Source organism: Pinus tabuliformis, chromosome 5_2 (assembly GCF_031772625.1).
Source record: "Pinus tabuliformis cultivar Carrire ecotype Pingquan chromosome 5_2, CPIR1, whole genome shotgun sequence".
Classification (NCBI taxonomy): Eukaryota; Viridiplantae; Streptophyta; class Pinopsida; order Pinales; family Pinaceae; genus Pinus; species Pinus tabuliformis.
Window position 1 is genome coordinate 656366957 of NC_142306.1, and position 15499 is coordinate 656382455.

Genomic DNA, 15499 nt, shown 5'->3' on the forward strand with positions numbered 1-15499 from the left:
AGATGTTTATGACGAATTAAACTTTACCTGAGGCAAACTAACTGCTAAGATGATTTATGTGAGATTATACATCACATGAGATATATATTTCAAATTAAGCTTTACATGAGGGGAAATGAGGTCATACTCCACGCCCAAAAATGGGATGGTTTATGTGGGATTAGAGGTCACATGAGATGTTTATGTCGAATTAAACTTTCCATGAGGTGAACTAAAACTAATCTATGGCTCCTTCACATTGACATTGAAATTCGCAACTAAAACTAATCTATGGCTCCTTGACATTGACATTGACATTGAAATTCGCAAATGGCATTATACATGAATTATATGCCTCAAATTCTGTTCTACACTGTTTTACTTTATTGACTCAAACACTCGTACGAAGTCCTATGATGCCCACTTGGACGACCAAGATCGTTGATCGCTGATCGATGGGATTCACTATCCCTCCATGCGCATGACTGTCCCTGATTTGTCCACAAGCGAGGAGGCCATCCGTTTCTCACTTTATTTCCAACTTATTCCCGTGGACAACATAGTGGCGTCTCGAGTTGCGAACTTACTTTATTTTGGATAACCATCCCTGCCGTGAAATCATTCTAATTTCTAGCCGCCCATGCTAAACATACATATAGACATTCAGCCCTGCCAGGTTACCCACAAAGTCCGATTGCCTGTATTAGCATTGAACTGATCTCATATGTGCAAGCGAAAAGCAGTATTTTCTAGCAACGAAGCCTCGAATTCGAGCATGCCTCCCACAGAGCCGGCGAACCCGGCATCCGAGATGCTGCAACGTCTACTGAAGGAGAAGGAATATGAATACCTGAGGGACGTGGTGGAACGATATCACAAACATTCCGTTAGCAACGGCCGGTTCTTTTCCGTGGTCGTGCGGTGGATTGGAGCAACGGTGGAGGACGTCTGGTCCGTGGTTCGGCGCTTCGACAAACCACAGAGTTACAAGCATTTCATCCGTAGCTGCTCCATGGAGGGCGATGGCTCCGTGGGGACTAGAAGAGAGGTTCGCGTGGTCTAGGGACTTCCAGCTAAGAGCAGCACTGAGCAGCTCCAGATTCTGGACGAGGATCACCACGTTCTCAGCTTCAGAGTCGTGGGAGGAGAGCACCGCCTGAAAAACTATCAGTCCTTCACCATAGTTCATGAAGTCCGCAACGTGGACAGGAAGGACGAGACACTGGTTATTGAGTCGTACGTGGTAGACGTGCCGGAGGGGAATAGCCCCATTGATACCTGCCTCATCGTGGACACCATTATTAAATGCAATCTTCAATCGCTGGCTCGCATCTGTGAGCGTTTGCCCACACGTTGCGAACCGAAGCCTAAGGGATCGATGGAAGGACAGAAGTGTGGCCCGCCTCGTTGTTGAGCTCTGGAGACCGGATGGGGTTTTAATGATATGCGTTGAGTAACAGAGCCCATCGTTTTGAAAGTGGCAGATGCACGTTGTGTATTACTAATTCTCTCTGAAAAATTGCAAACGTGACGAGTTCGATCTTCTTGAGGAATCTAGTATCTCAAGGGCAAGATTTTGATAAGAAGGAAAACGTTTAATTTTGGAATTTTAATAACGTTGATATCCAACTATGATCTTTGCAATAGCGCAGCATAGGATCTTCTAGAAAGAAATGTACATCCGCACAAGTCACAGAGGAGCTTCTACATAGAAATGTACAGCCGGGCTATTTCGGAAACTAAATTTTAGCCTTTCTGCGGCCGGGAACGAATGACCGAAAGTTCTTATTAGAAAGAACAGGCCTTATGGCCACCTAGCATGATCAGATTGTGAAAAAAATAGATAGTTATTTTTTGAAAAAATGAGTGTAATTATATTGGAGAGACTGAAAAAAAAGATGATAGGTTTTTTGAAAGATGTCGTTTTTTCCAAAAAAAAAAAAATGCTGTAATTATACGGAACAGACTTCAATAAAAGGAAAAAAATGAAGCATAGTTGACTTAGATGCACTACTTCCTTTAAATCTTTTCAAAAGCGATCTTGTGCTTTGATTGTTTACCTTAAATTTAAGCGCAACAAATCTCTTGTTTAACAATTCAATTGTGGCAATTGTGTATTTGCAACAGGGTTTCTGTAGGGGAGAGCAGAGAAGCGAAACTATTTTCTTGTCAGCAAATCTCTTGTTTGCTGCAATTTGTTTATCTTTGCAGCAGGGTTTTCTCTTGTTTGTCTTTGCAGCAGGGTTTTTTTTGTATGGGAGAGCGGAGAAGCAAAGCTATTTTTTCTGGTTTAATGCTTAACAAAATATACAGTAAAGCAGGAGGGGTTCTAAGTAGATGTTAATTTGGTAGGTAAGCACCTACCGGGATTTGAACCAGGTTCATCATCAATACAAAGCTTCTTGGACTAAAACTATATGCTTTTAATTACATTTATATTTTTTTTTGAAAATTAATAAATAATTAAATAATTAAAAAAACACTTATTAAAATAACATCATTTGGAATTAATAAATTGAATAGCTTTCTTAAATTATTAGCTTCGTTAATTAATTAAAATAAACACATTTAAAATAACCTAACATTATTATTTGGAATTAATAAAATGAATAACTTTCTTAAATAATTAGCTTCCTAAATAAATATGAAATAAAGAATGATATGTTATAGTGAATAAAATAAATATTAAATAAAAAAGGATAGGTTATTAATTTTTTTTTAAATAATTTGTTTAATTTATCTCAATTAGATTTTGTTATTAATAAACTTTTAGAAGATTAATAGAATTTAGTTCGGTAAGATTATCAAAGTTCATAATAAAGGTGGTGTAGGAAATTATCATTTATAACCCAGAAAAATATATATTAAAATTGATATAGGAATAAAATTTTTGCTAATAATAAAGTAAAGAGTTTATTTTGTTATTAAAAATTAAGGGTTTATTTTGTTATTAAAAATTAATATTTATATTTGATTGGTGCTGGCATCAATAATTTATTATATTATTTAAAATTTGAATTTGTGAAATAAATTATAAAATGAAGAAAAAAATATATTAAATTTTATATAAAGATTAAGATTTTTATCTAATAATAAAATAAAGAGTTTATTTTTTATTAAAGATTATTTGTTGGTGACTGGACTTGCCACTAATAAAATTATTGCAAAACAGAAAGATACATAATATTACATTGGTGGAAGATTTTACCATCATCATTCATGTAATACACACGACTTTTACTTCCATGGAAGTAACCACTAAAATGAAAAAATTTAAAATAAAAAATGCATAGTGGGAAATCATCATCCATCCACTGGATTAGTAAATGTACTACTTAAACTTCCATGGAACTAACTATTTAACTAGAAAAATTAAGGGTAAGAAATACATTATGAAAATAAAACCCCATAAGTAGGAGTACATTCATTCCTTACTCAACTTCTAATAAATTTAGTATGTTAACATCAATGGATGATAGAGTAAATATGGGCTTATATGTATAGAGAGAGTGGTCTTGTTTATTTTCTTAAGGATTTTTTTAATAGTTAGCCATGGTTGGTAAGTTTTGGAGGTATTTTTCTTTAGGAGAGACCCAAATACTTGAAAATTAGTCCTCTTCTCTTTTTAATCGACCCTTTTAATGTATTTTATTTTGTTTGTTGAGAAAAATGGAATCATGCTTAATTTTAATGAGACACGGATTAAAATTAGTGTTGATGAGTTTGGATTGTCCTCACCAATTCTATATGATTATCATTGTGATTTTGATTGATGTTTTTTTTTCAACCCAAAAGATATGAGAATGTGTTTGAAGTAATTAAATTCCTAAGCATACTTATATTAAGAAGGTATAGACATGTTATCATAACTAGCTTACATTGTAAAATGCAAATAGGAAGGAAAAAATTTCGAATCTTCAAGAAGAGCAACAATATGAAAGATGTAATTTGGAAACCATATTTAATTTTTTATAATAAAAGTTATTAATAATGCAAAGAGATTCAATTTAAAAAAAATGATAGTATTCAGTGCTTCCCATTATGATGCATTAATAAGGTCCTTTTAATTTATGAATGGAAATAGTGAAAAATGAGGAGATATACTGATAAGGAGAAGGTCTAGATGGTGATATGAACATGGTGTCCTTATTATAGTTTGCAATGAAGAATATCCATAGTTAAAAATATTGTCACATGTTTAAATGTATATATTTAAGTTATAGTAATGAGTGTTTTTTTCACAAAATCTTGGCGAATCCACTTGAAGGGATCACTTTCACTTTCACCAGGCTCATTAGTAGAGCCTAGCATTGAGAGGGTTGAGGAAATTTGACCTCGTGACCACCCATTAGCGAGGATCTTTAGCGAACCCTCAGGACTATTAATATAATAAGTTAAAAAAAAGTAATATATTTTAAATCTTCCATGTTGTCAGATGTATTGCAAGGTACATCTTTTGTTGGCTATCTGCATTTACTAGCAATTTAATTTATATGGATGTGCTAGTTTTACTAGATTTCATGCATATTTGACATGTTTAACATTTTAATTTACTTGGTTCTAAAACTCTCGATGAATTTAAGAGTGATAGGATCAAGATTGAGCTCATAGAATGTAAACATTTACTAGCAATTCAATTTATATGGACGTGCTAGTTTTACTAGATTTTATGCATATTTGACATGTTTAACTTTTTAATTTACTTGGTTCTAAAACTCTTGATGAATTTAAGAGTGATAGGATCAAGATTAAGCTCATAGAATGTAAACATTTACTAGCAATTCAATTTATATGGACGTGCTAGTTTTACTAGATTTTATGCATATTTGACATGTTTAACTTTTTAATTTACTTGGTTCTAAAACTCTTGATGCATTTAGGAGTGATAGGATCAAGATTAAGATCATAAAATGTAAACTAATTGGATCATATAGGTTTAAGTTCTTATTATGTCTTGAGCTCAAATATCATAGGGAGAGGTTTGAGTATAGAAAGTAACCTTATGGAGAAATAAACTATTTTGGTACTTGTCCCCAAACTTAGTTTGTTTTTCGCAACCAAGTAAAATGCAATTATCCTTTATACTTAATGAAGCCCATACTCATTCATTATCATCATGCAATTAACCAAGAACAACAACAATTGCAAACAAGTATAAAGGGGAGGGGCAACTCCCGAACAAGTCTGCCCAACAATATATTATAACCAGTATTTCTTCAATAATACAATCATCAAGTATACTTGGCAAAACTCCAAGTCTATACTTAGAATATTTTACAACCAAGGCATAGAACAGCCTTTACAATACTTGTGCCAACCTTACACGGTAGGAGGGTGCTCACCCGAGACACCTAGAACTCCACCTTAAGTTCTGCACAAAACCGCATACTCATCGACCAACACACGACACACTCTTCCAACCATCAACCAAGACTTACACCTGCGCAATCTCCAAGTCAATGCGCATGAGTTATGCGCATGTCTCAACCCAACTGCGCACTTTTCTCTTGCGTAGATGCTAAGAGCGAATGCCAAGTCGAATGGATTGTCTCCAAATGAGTTTGAAGCTCCCTTTACTTATACCATCCATGCGTTGATTTGCAAGGGGTGTGCAGCCCCTAGGCCGACCCCCAAAAGTCTTCACGCACGCCCATAAGCTCCCTTAACAAGTCGGCTTTACATCCTTTTAACCATCGCATATAAAGCTCACGCTCAACACTTAGTCGAATTAAGTGTTTTCCATATCGTCACTTTTATCGTCGCATATTGTCGCACCTTTCCACCGCGCTCCGTCGCAATGTGCGTTCGTGCGCGCACCCGCACGCCCGCGTGCCTACCTGCACGCTCTCGTGCACGACCTCATCCGTCGCCCGTCGCAACCGCAATTCGAAGGCCTTACAAGAATGGTCAAGGCAAATGAACTCTCAGAGTCTCCCAAAGAGAGTAAAAAATGCCTCAAATCCTAAAATTAAAATAAATTAAAATATTGAAAATCAATAGCATTCTTATATACTCCAAATTTTATAGTCTAAGATTTAGACTTAGACATACACATCCAAAAAGAATAGTCGGAGCAAATGAACTCTTACACTCTCTTAGGAGAGTCGTTTCTAGAAAACCTAAATGTGTGACGAAGCGTTCTCGCATCAACTGAAGAGCTCAAACAACAATGGAGAAATGAATTGCCCAAGTTTTTTTTGTTTTGCCTAGAGGTTCTTTTCTAATATCTGTACTTTAATTCTTGCTCATTTTACTTTGAGGTATTATTGGTGTGATATGGTCCCTCTCCTTTAATTCTTGCACTTTTACCCTCAGGTATTATTGCTGTGATACAAGGATGCATCCTAATATGGTTTGATCCTTCGCTCACCAGTTAAAAATACAAATTACAACGTACGCCCAATGTCCATAGATTCAGAGAATATATTTCAAAATCCAATAAAAAACAACCAAGTCAAACAGTTTAACTTACTGCTGTCCATAGATTTAGAATATTCCTATATCTTGAACTTAAGTTCAGTAGCCTTCTATAGCCGTATCCACATGGAATGTTACCTCATGTAAGCGATGGGGTTCATCATCTTTCCATGCGCATGGCTATCAGTGTTTTGTTTACAAGCGAGGAAGCCATGCGCGTCGCTATCAGTCATTTGTTTTTTCCACAAGCGAGGAAGCCAGCCGCCTCCTGGCTATATTTTCGCTTATTCATCTGAATAGCAGCGCTGAGTCCAAGTTGTGAATTTTTTTTTCTATATAGTTCATTGTATGATAGATAATCACGTTACAGAAAACAGATACTACCTAGTGGCTTATTCATCTTAATAGCAGCGCTGAGTCCAAGTTGTGCATTTTTTTTTTTTATATAGTTCATTGTATGATAGATAATCACGTTACAGAAAACAGATACTCCCTAGTCGACAAACAACTTACTTTATTTTGGCGGAGCATTTCTCCCCTGTACCTACTCCACAAACAACTTCTTTTATTGCGGTGGGAGCATCCCTCCCCTGCAGTTATTATAATTTATATCAGCCCACGGATCTGATGTCGGCTAACAATTAACCAAAAAGCTTTGACGGGCCAACATGGCAGGTCCATAAAGTGGGCGCCTACCATGATCAAATTGTGGGCCACCAATATTTATTAATGGGCGGGGCGTATATGGATTTAAACAAGTTAATTATCGGAGAGTAAGCATCTACCGTCCCACGCATTAATAAACCTATAGCTTAGTAAATTTGCTCTCGCGCCAATTTTGGGAATTTGGAAAATAGATATCAATGAGGAGCTGCCACCTCTATAACACACAGTATTGGCGTTGGATGCAACGCATGCTGTTAGGCGACCCTGATAAATAAAGCCTGATCACCACCATAAATTAAAATGCCTCCGTATGTTTGCCTCCGTATGCTTTCCGAATCGCTTAGTGTAATGAGGGTGAGGAGGGGCTTGGAAAGTTATGGAAATTCTGGTGATATTTAGAGAAAATTAAGAGAAGATTTTTGTAAATCTAAGTTATAGTTGTTAAACTGAAAAATTTTAGGTGTCCGAGATGTTTTTGATTGTGCTGAATCCATTTCTACCATCAAAAACACAATTCAAACACTGCTTTTACAAGATTTTTTGATTTTTTTTTTTTCCAGATTTCGACTACTTTTGGTCCTCTGAGCAATTCCTCCACCTATTTAGCCAACTCCTTTCCGAATATTTTCACACATGTATCTGTTCATATGTGTATAAATAGACTGTTGCAACTTGGAATTTGTCAGTAGGTGTCGAATGTGTTTGAGGTGTACGAAACTGCAACGCATTTCAATTTCTAAAGCGCAGTTACATGGTTTGACAAGTTGTTAAATTCAAGTTGAAAATGCAAATTGTGTTTGTTAATAAAATATAGCAAATTTAAAAATAAAATTTTCAATTTAATGGAAATGAGTTTTGATTGGAAAAAGTATGTGGAACGTGTTTAGTAGATTTTTATTACAGTAATGAAAAACATATTACATTTGAGTATTTCTATATTTTTTTCACTTATATTTTTTTTTAACTTAGATTTTTATATAAAAAAATTTCATTACAACACCATAAGTCCAATACCATGGGTTGCAAATACCATTGGTGCTGATAACTTTGACTTGTTTAACAATTTCCCACATTAGATGAGTGAATTTTTTTTCCATATTTTTCTCGGTTGGCTACTAACTCTTTCCTAAAATGCCATTTTATCATGTTTGCATTACTCCAACCAATGTTCTACAAAGTTCTGGTTTATCCTTTGGCCAAAGTTCTACAAAGTTCTATGTATTTTTCCTCTGTTGTGGAGAGGGCTACTAACTAGTGGTGGACTTTTTACTATCTACAACATTTTACCAAAACATAAGCAATAATTACTGGTACTCTTGAGATACCTCAAAATCAACTTTGTTGTTTGTAGATGTTTGTTTGGATTTGCAAGGAACCTGCTCATTACTCCCACTAAATGTGCAATATGTGACGTGGCATACATCACACTATCAACAACCAAAGCATAAGGATTTTACTCATTTCCACCTTCTCATCACAAGGAAAAAAGAAAAACTAAATTGGAAGTGTGATACTAGGGATGTGCCAATTAGTTTGGCATCCTTCATATTGAAAATGTCTAACATATTTTCAATATATTTTTGTTGTGATAGCCACAACTTTTTGTTTTCTTTTTTGGTCACGTATAATTCTTATACCCATTATTTATTGTACGAGACCTTGATATTTCATTGCAAATTTCCTTCCCAAATCTTTTTTCAATCATCTATTAATCAAGTTCTTGTCATATCAGCCTCTAATATTTTGAAGCAAAATGAGATGGTTTATGTGGCCTCAAACGTGTTGAATTAAACTTTACATAACGTGAACTAAAATAAATATCTATCTCTACTAATATTGAAAATCGTAAACAAAGGATTGATGCTGAAGGAGCGAACAACGAGTAGTGAGGGCGACTAGGGTTACTGTCTCGACAGAAGGTTTCTCTCCATGGATCGGTGCAGAGGAGGGAGCTCCACTCCCTCCTACAAGGAAGCAGTGGCCAACAAGGGTAAGAAGCCTCCGGAAAAAGGACGAAGTGATGAGGAGGCAGGAAGAAAAAACAGGAAGGAGGTATCAGTTAGTACCGAATCGAAGGAAAAGGATGGCATAAAAGGCAAGGAAGAAAACGACGAAACCTAGGGAACAAAAGACAAGAATCAGAAGGGTTAGTGCAAAGCCAGAGCTTAAATTACTCCTAGAGTAGTTTTAAATGATCCAGCGCTGCAGGAACACAGAGATTACATGCGAATGTACACAATCATATGCAAATTTATGGGACTATGGCCCGCTGAAAAGCTTTACTAACATGGATAAGATACCACTGGAAACCCAATGGGAGCATTGAACTACATCTAGGGCCCAAAGGATTCTTTATAGTGGTGTTCACTAACATTGAAGATAAAGACAGAGTGTTTGAAGGAGGGCCCTACTTCTATGCAGCAGCAGGACTCTATATGAGGCCATGGATGATGAACTTCATGCCGGAGCGGGAAACTTTTTCTTCGGTTCCGGTCTGGGTAAGACTTTATTCCTTACCTCTTGACTATTGGCAATCTGAATCCCTTGCAGCCATAGGCAATAAATTAGGTCAATTTATCAAAGCCTCGGAAGCCACAAGGAGGGGAAAATACACTTCCTTTGCTAGGATCTGTGTAGAGATGGACCTATCTGGAGCTCTTCTGGACGAAGTCATCTTGGAGGTTTTTGATGAGGAATGGGTGCAAATAGTCGATTACGAACATATTCCATTTAGATGTCGAAGATGTCATGAACATGGGCACCTTCTAAGAGACTGCCCCCTCAGTAAAGCAGAGCACAAAAGCAAAATAAACATAGTGAAAGACTCGGATAGCTTTCACAAAGTAGCTCATAAAGGGAAAACAGGCAAAAAATGGCCAAAGAAACACCAAGCTGAAGGACAAAAGGTTAGTCAGAACTAGTTCCAAGTTCTTGAAGAGGATGAAGAAATATCAGTAGAAGATCAAGCAATGGATGAAGATTACGAGAAGAAGGAAAAGGATAAAGAAAGAGATCAGACATAGGAAAACGGAAAACAGAAGGGGATCATGCTGAATGAATCAGAGCTGGAAATGGATCAGGAAATGACCCAGAGTGAAATGGATATGGAGGACAACGAGCTACAGGAGATTCTTGATAGAGAAAACTTGGATCTAGAAGGATTCTTGGCTCAGGGAACATCAGGCGGGGTAGATTCACTACCACCAGAAGAGTTGAATCGAATACAACAGTTATTCTTATGGAAAACCCAGGCAAAAGGTGTGGAGGGAGTAAACAACATTGAAATGCAGAGCAATGAAGGGGTGAAAGCAGTAAAAATGACTCTGGGGTTAGCACCGAGAAATCCAGGGGGGAAAAAGAGGTAGAAAAAACAAAATGAGCTACTGATGGAATGTGGCAAGCTTATGGTCAACTCAGGTAAGATGAAATACCTAACTAGCTACTCCTTTACCAATCTTTAATTATGAAGTTCACAACTTGGAATATTAGAGGTCTTGGTAGCAAGAGAAAATAGAGAATGATGAATAATAGAATGAAACAAGGAGCTCTGGATATAATTTTTATCCAAGAGACAAAATGCTCCATTCAGAAATTAAGGCAAATCCACAGTAAATGGCTCGGTAGATTTGAGTTTCTAGTAAAGCAGAAAATACAATAGGGGGTATCCTCACTCTCTAGAATTCCCAAAAAATTGGAATAATTGATGCTGAGGCATCAAGAAATTATTTATCAGTGGTTATACAGCCAGTAGGAGACAAGGAAACTTACCTAATTACGAATGTTTACGGCCCTCAAAGATTAGATGACAAAATCAGGTTCATAGATTCCTTGGTGGATCTACGAGTCAGACTTGCAAGGCTATCTTGGGTCCTAGGAGGTGACTTCAACATGATCAGATCTCTCTCGGAGAAAAAAGGGAGTACAAGAGCTCTAAATAAAGATTCCCTAGCCTTCCAAATCTTCTTGGAAAGCATGAAGCTCGTCGATATTGAGACAAACAATGGCCTCTATACATGGAACAATAAAAGAGGAGGTGACTCACAGGTAGGCTCCAAGTTGGACAGATTCATGATCTCTGAAGATCTCATGCTCCTAGACAAGGAAATAATAGCAGGAATTCTTCCCTTTGGAGGTTCATATCACTGGCCGGTTCAAATGGAAATCAAGGGCAAAGGTACCCCTAGAAACAGACCTTTCAGATTTGAAAATATGTGGCTTTCACACCTAGAATTCTTTAGCAACATTGAAGAATGGTGGGCAGAGGATTTGCAAACTCCAAGATGAACTATGTTCCTACTTCACAAGAGATTAAAGCACATCAAGCTGAAGCTTAAGGCCTAGAACAAGAATGAATTTGGTAATATTTTTGCAGGAAAGAAATCAGTGGAAAATAAAATTAGGGAGCTCAACCAAGCTTTGATCAAGGAGGGATTTGATAAGGACAAAAATGACCAAGTAGAAAAACATCACCAACAATGGGAAAAGTTGTGCAATCAAGAGGAAACTTTTTGGAAACAAAAATCAAGAGTTCAATGGCTAAAAGAAGGAGAGCGTAATACTAAATTTTTCCATAAATCCACTATAGCAAATAGGACTCACAACAGAATCTCTTCGATCAAGGATGCAGATGGGCAAATACATCTGTTGGACACCTAATCCTAATGGGTTAGTGTGGAAGTCGAATGGACAAAAGCAGTCCAAGAGACCTTGGGATCTGAAACCCAAGAGTCACATAATGTACTATAAATGTATATCTCTTGTTAATAAAAAAAACATACTCACATGATTTATCTTTCCTATTCTTTGTTGTCCATGTGTGTTTAACATGGTATCAGAGCTGCAGGCGAATTTCTGCCCTGCCCAAATTTGAGCCACTTGTTGTGGCCTCTCTGTGCATGTCAGTTCTATATTTCTGCAGATAGAATTGTCATTATTGTCTGCATGCCTATTTCATGCTGCAAACTGTCTGGCTGACACACACCTGCACTTCTGCCTATTCTGCCCATGCTGTGCATTTCTGTAGCCTGACACATCTGCCCTCTGCGTGATAATATGGGTAACGCTTGGTATTCCCATTGAATACCTGCTCTTACAGTGCTGTCAGCGTTCCATTGCCAGTGTTCCTACAGTGCTGCCAGCGTTTCAGTGCAGCGTGAGGTTTGAAAACGAAAGTCTGAATAACGCCATTCTGCCCTCTGTGTTACCCACTGCGTGGCTTCTGCGCATAACCATTGTCTGCCATATTTCATATATTCTGACCTGTCGGATACCAACCAAGAGAGTCACGATAGCTCTTTTGAGGGATTTAGTGTAAACATCTAAAAAGCAGCTCGAAGGCAGTGTTTTCAAGCAAACAACAAGGCATAGTAATGCTATGTTCTCAAACAGAGCTCCAAGAATCAGTAAAAGTTCTAAGAGCGACTTTGTATACAGTATGTTATTTTCAAAGAAAAACTGAGTGCCCTCATGATGCGGGAGTCTCAAACAAAGCTTCTACATCTTTCACTACAGTTTTGGCTTCACGAATCTCATCGCCTTCCTGACCTGACTGCTCTAGCTCTGCCAGCATTCCCTGCAAGTCAATAAGGGCAGCTTCAAGGCATTTCCGACAATCAGGAAGCATCATCCTTGATTCTGCTAGTACATTCTCCTGTTGTTTAAGGTCATATGGATCAACACCCTTCTCTTTCTCTGCATTTGATGTCTCTGCAAACATTTTACGGAGTAGCATTTTGACAAGAGAATCCCAGTCTTGCACCGTTGAAGACCACTTTGGAACAAGACGCATTATCCTATCAACATCCATGCCTGAACCTGAATGTGAAGCTGCGCTGCCAGAATACTTTAATGATTCTCCTACTTGTCGAGGATGCTTTGGAAGAGATGCATTCTGAACATTATCTCTAATACAGTCAAGAAGAACAGATATCACATTGCATGGATGTGCTTCCATAGAAGCTCGGTGCTGGTGGAGGGATTCTGTGCCAGATTTTGTTGTCCATAAATTTTATTATTTGTTGGTGAAGCCCAACTCTGAGAGTGTTGCTATTTGATGTCGATGCGGACGAGCCATGGGTAGAATAAAACAAAGCGCAAACACTTTGTGTGAAGACCGCTACCAATAAAGATCTCTGCTATTATTAGAGTTGATATATCAGAGGACTTTGAGCCTCTCATTCCAGAACGTCAGAACGTCTTGTTGAGGTTGTTCCATGCTCGGGACAGATTGGGGCGCAAGATCCAGCATTTCCACTGCGTTCTCACTGTAAGCAATGATCCTAAAAGTGGTCTCCTGAATCGGGTAAGTCTTTCGATTACACGAGATCCATCAAGTCCACAACAGAGTCTGTTCCAGAACAGCAAATTACCGCATATTTATCTCGAATTCAAAGAGGGGGAAGAATACATAATAAAGCCCTGCTGAAGTTTTTAACACATTGCATATGGTATTCGAAAGTGAAATCACTCAGATTTCACCGTAAAGGTTGAAGACAGAGTTGGGAGTCGATTTTTCCAGTCATATCAAGAGCCAAGGCACTGCCAATAAAATAGGAACGATTCTCCCTCACTCTGCTGGTCGAAATCTCTGAAGCAGAAGTTGGGTTGAAGAAGCAAACGCAGTAATGAAAACCAACCACCATTAGTACGAATTCCATGGAGAATAGAAGGGACGAGTTTCTTATCCTGTGACTGGACGAGTTCTCCTTTACAGTGGGATTGAGCTACTTTAGTAGGAGGTTGAAACACCTGTTAATAAATTGCTGGAAGCTTATAATGGTCAAGTTATTCTTCTGAGTGTGAAGAGGGAAGCATTTACACCATTCCAGAACCGTGGTCACTGTCTTTTATAGCTGAATGAGCCACTAATAAAATCTGGGCCAAGTTGTTGTAGTTAACTGTGCATTGGGGCTGCCTGTCATCATGATTTGGGGTTTACTGTTGACTGCATAAAGTTTCGAGTTGTTGCTGGTAATGTTGGAAGAGCCACAATCCTTATTTGAGTTGCCTTAATTGATGTACTAATGCTACTAACCAGATATGTATGGCACAGACCTTGTAAGAAGCTTGTTACTAGCGTATGTGTGAATGAAAAATCATGCAGCTGCGAGTGATTCATGTATAAAAAAAACGAAGGTAGTGCAGATGAGTAACCTTCTGTGGCTAAGCCTGAGTTTGCATGCTTGATTGTTGGCTACTAGGGATTTTCAGGGTGATGAGCTTATAGCTGAGCAGAAAGCGAGGTTGATAAGTTTAAGGTTTCCAAGCAGAGAGTGATTTAATAAGTGGAGTTCGGTTGTTGCTGATTGAGTCTGTCAGAAAGCATATATATATATATATATATATATATATATATATATATATATATATATATATATATATATATATATATATATATATATATATATATATATATATCCAAGTTGTTGTGCTGCTGTTAGGGTCTGGACAGTTTGTTCTACAGGATGAGATCAGAATTATGTGCTGGTGTTGAGCAGAAGTTATGTTTGGTTTGGTAATCAGATTGATGTTGTGATCCTTCTGATTGATGAGAGGAATATATATGCCACTGACATGATTTGACAGAGATGTATTTGGCAGTTTTATTTATGTAGGGTTTTCTAGTAAGAATATGAAGATACTATTGTTAATGTTGCTAATGTGCTAAGTGAATGTGTACAATAATGCCTGGTCATTATGACTGACCTAGTGATTGAATATTAATGATGTTGCTAAGAGTTTGTGATACAGAAGTAAATTTGGCTTGATTCATTTGCTGCACATTTACAAAGGATTTTTCTGTGTCTTTGTACTGTGAGTGGGCGTCACTTTTACTCATTGGGTCATAGTTGTAATCAGTGTTTTAAAAGGGTGTAATTTTGATAATGAAGAATATGCCTCGAATTACTGAAATATTAGAGTTCTTAAAAACTCTCATACATTCCTCAGATCATGATACAGTGAGAATAAGCAAAGCTTCTCTGGTTGATATTAGAACCTGTTTGTATAATGTACAAGAGAATATTGAGTTTTTGCAGCTTGAGACAAAGCTACAGCAGGAAGAATTACAGCAGTGGAGTCATCATTCTGAACCTGTTTCTATTCAGAGGATTGAAACAGACTCCCATAAACAGCAAGACAATAATATTACAGTTCATTCAGATCCAGTACCCAATAAAGTAGTAATTGTATATACAGATGTAGAAACTCAGTCTGCACTTCCTAAGCCCATCATCAGACCTTGGGAACAGCTTGTCCACAACAAGCACAGAACTGGTCTTGGATATGACAAGGACTTGTCCTTTCATATTCCAGACTACGCCAAGCCCATTCAATTTCAGAGTGTTGGATTTATTCATGACAGTTCACCTGCTTCTCATGACAGTTCAGCTTCAGCTGTTCCAGATTCTGCCCCTCTTCTACAACAATAACAACAACA

The 15499-nt window shown here is 37.4% G+C and overlaps 1 protein-coding gene and 1 pseudogene across 1 annotated transcript; one reads left to right on the forward strand and one right to left on the reverse strand.

Moving 5' to 3' along the window:
- Window positions 1–754: 754 nt before the first annotated feature.
- LOC149160772 (abscisic acid receptor PYL8 pseudogene) lies at window positions 755–1751 on the forward strand (annotated as a pseudogene).
- A 10775-nt stretch (window positions 1752–12526) lies between these two features.
- Window positions 12527–13015, reverse strand: LOC149160773 (uncharacterized). The gene has a single exon (XM_089434701.1). It carries the CDS (start codon window positions 13013–13015, stop codon window positions 12527–12529), a length of 489 nt encoding a protein of 162 aa, XP_089290827.1.
- Window positions 13016–15499: the final 2484 nt, after the last annotated feature.

What these genes read in the sequence shown, in the direction of transcription:
- LOC149160773 (XM_089434701.1), bottom strand. Translation starts at nt 13,015, where the DNA reads ATGGAAGCACATCCATGCAATGTGATATCTGTTCTTCTTGACTGTATT.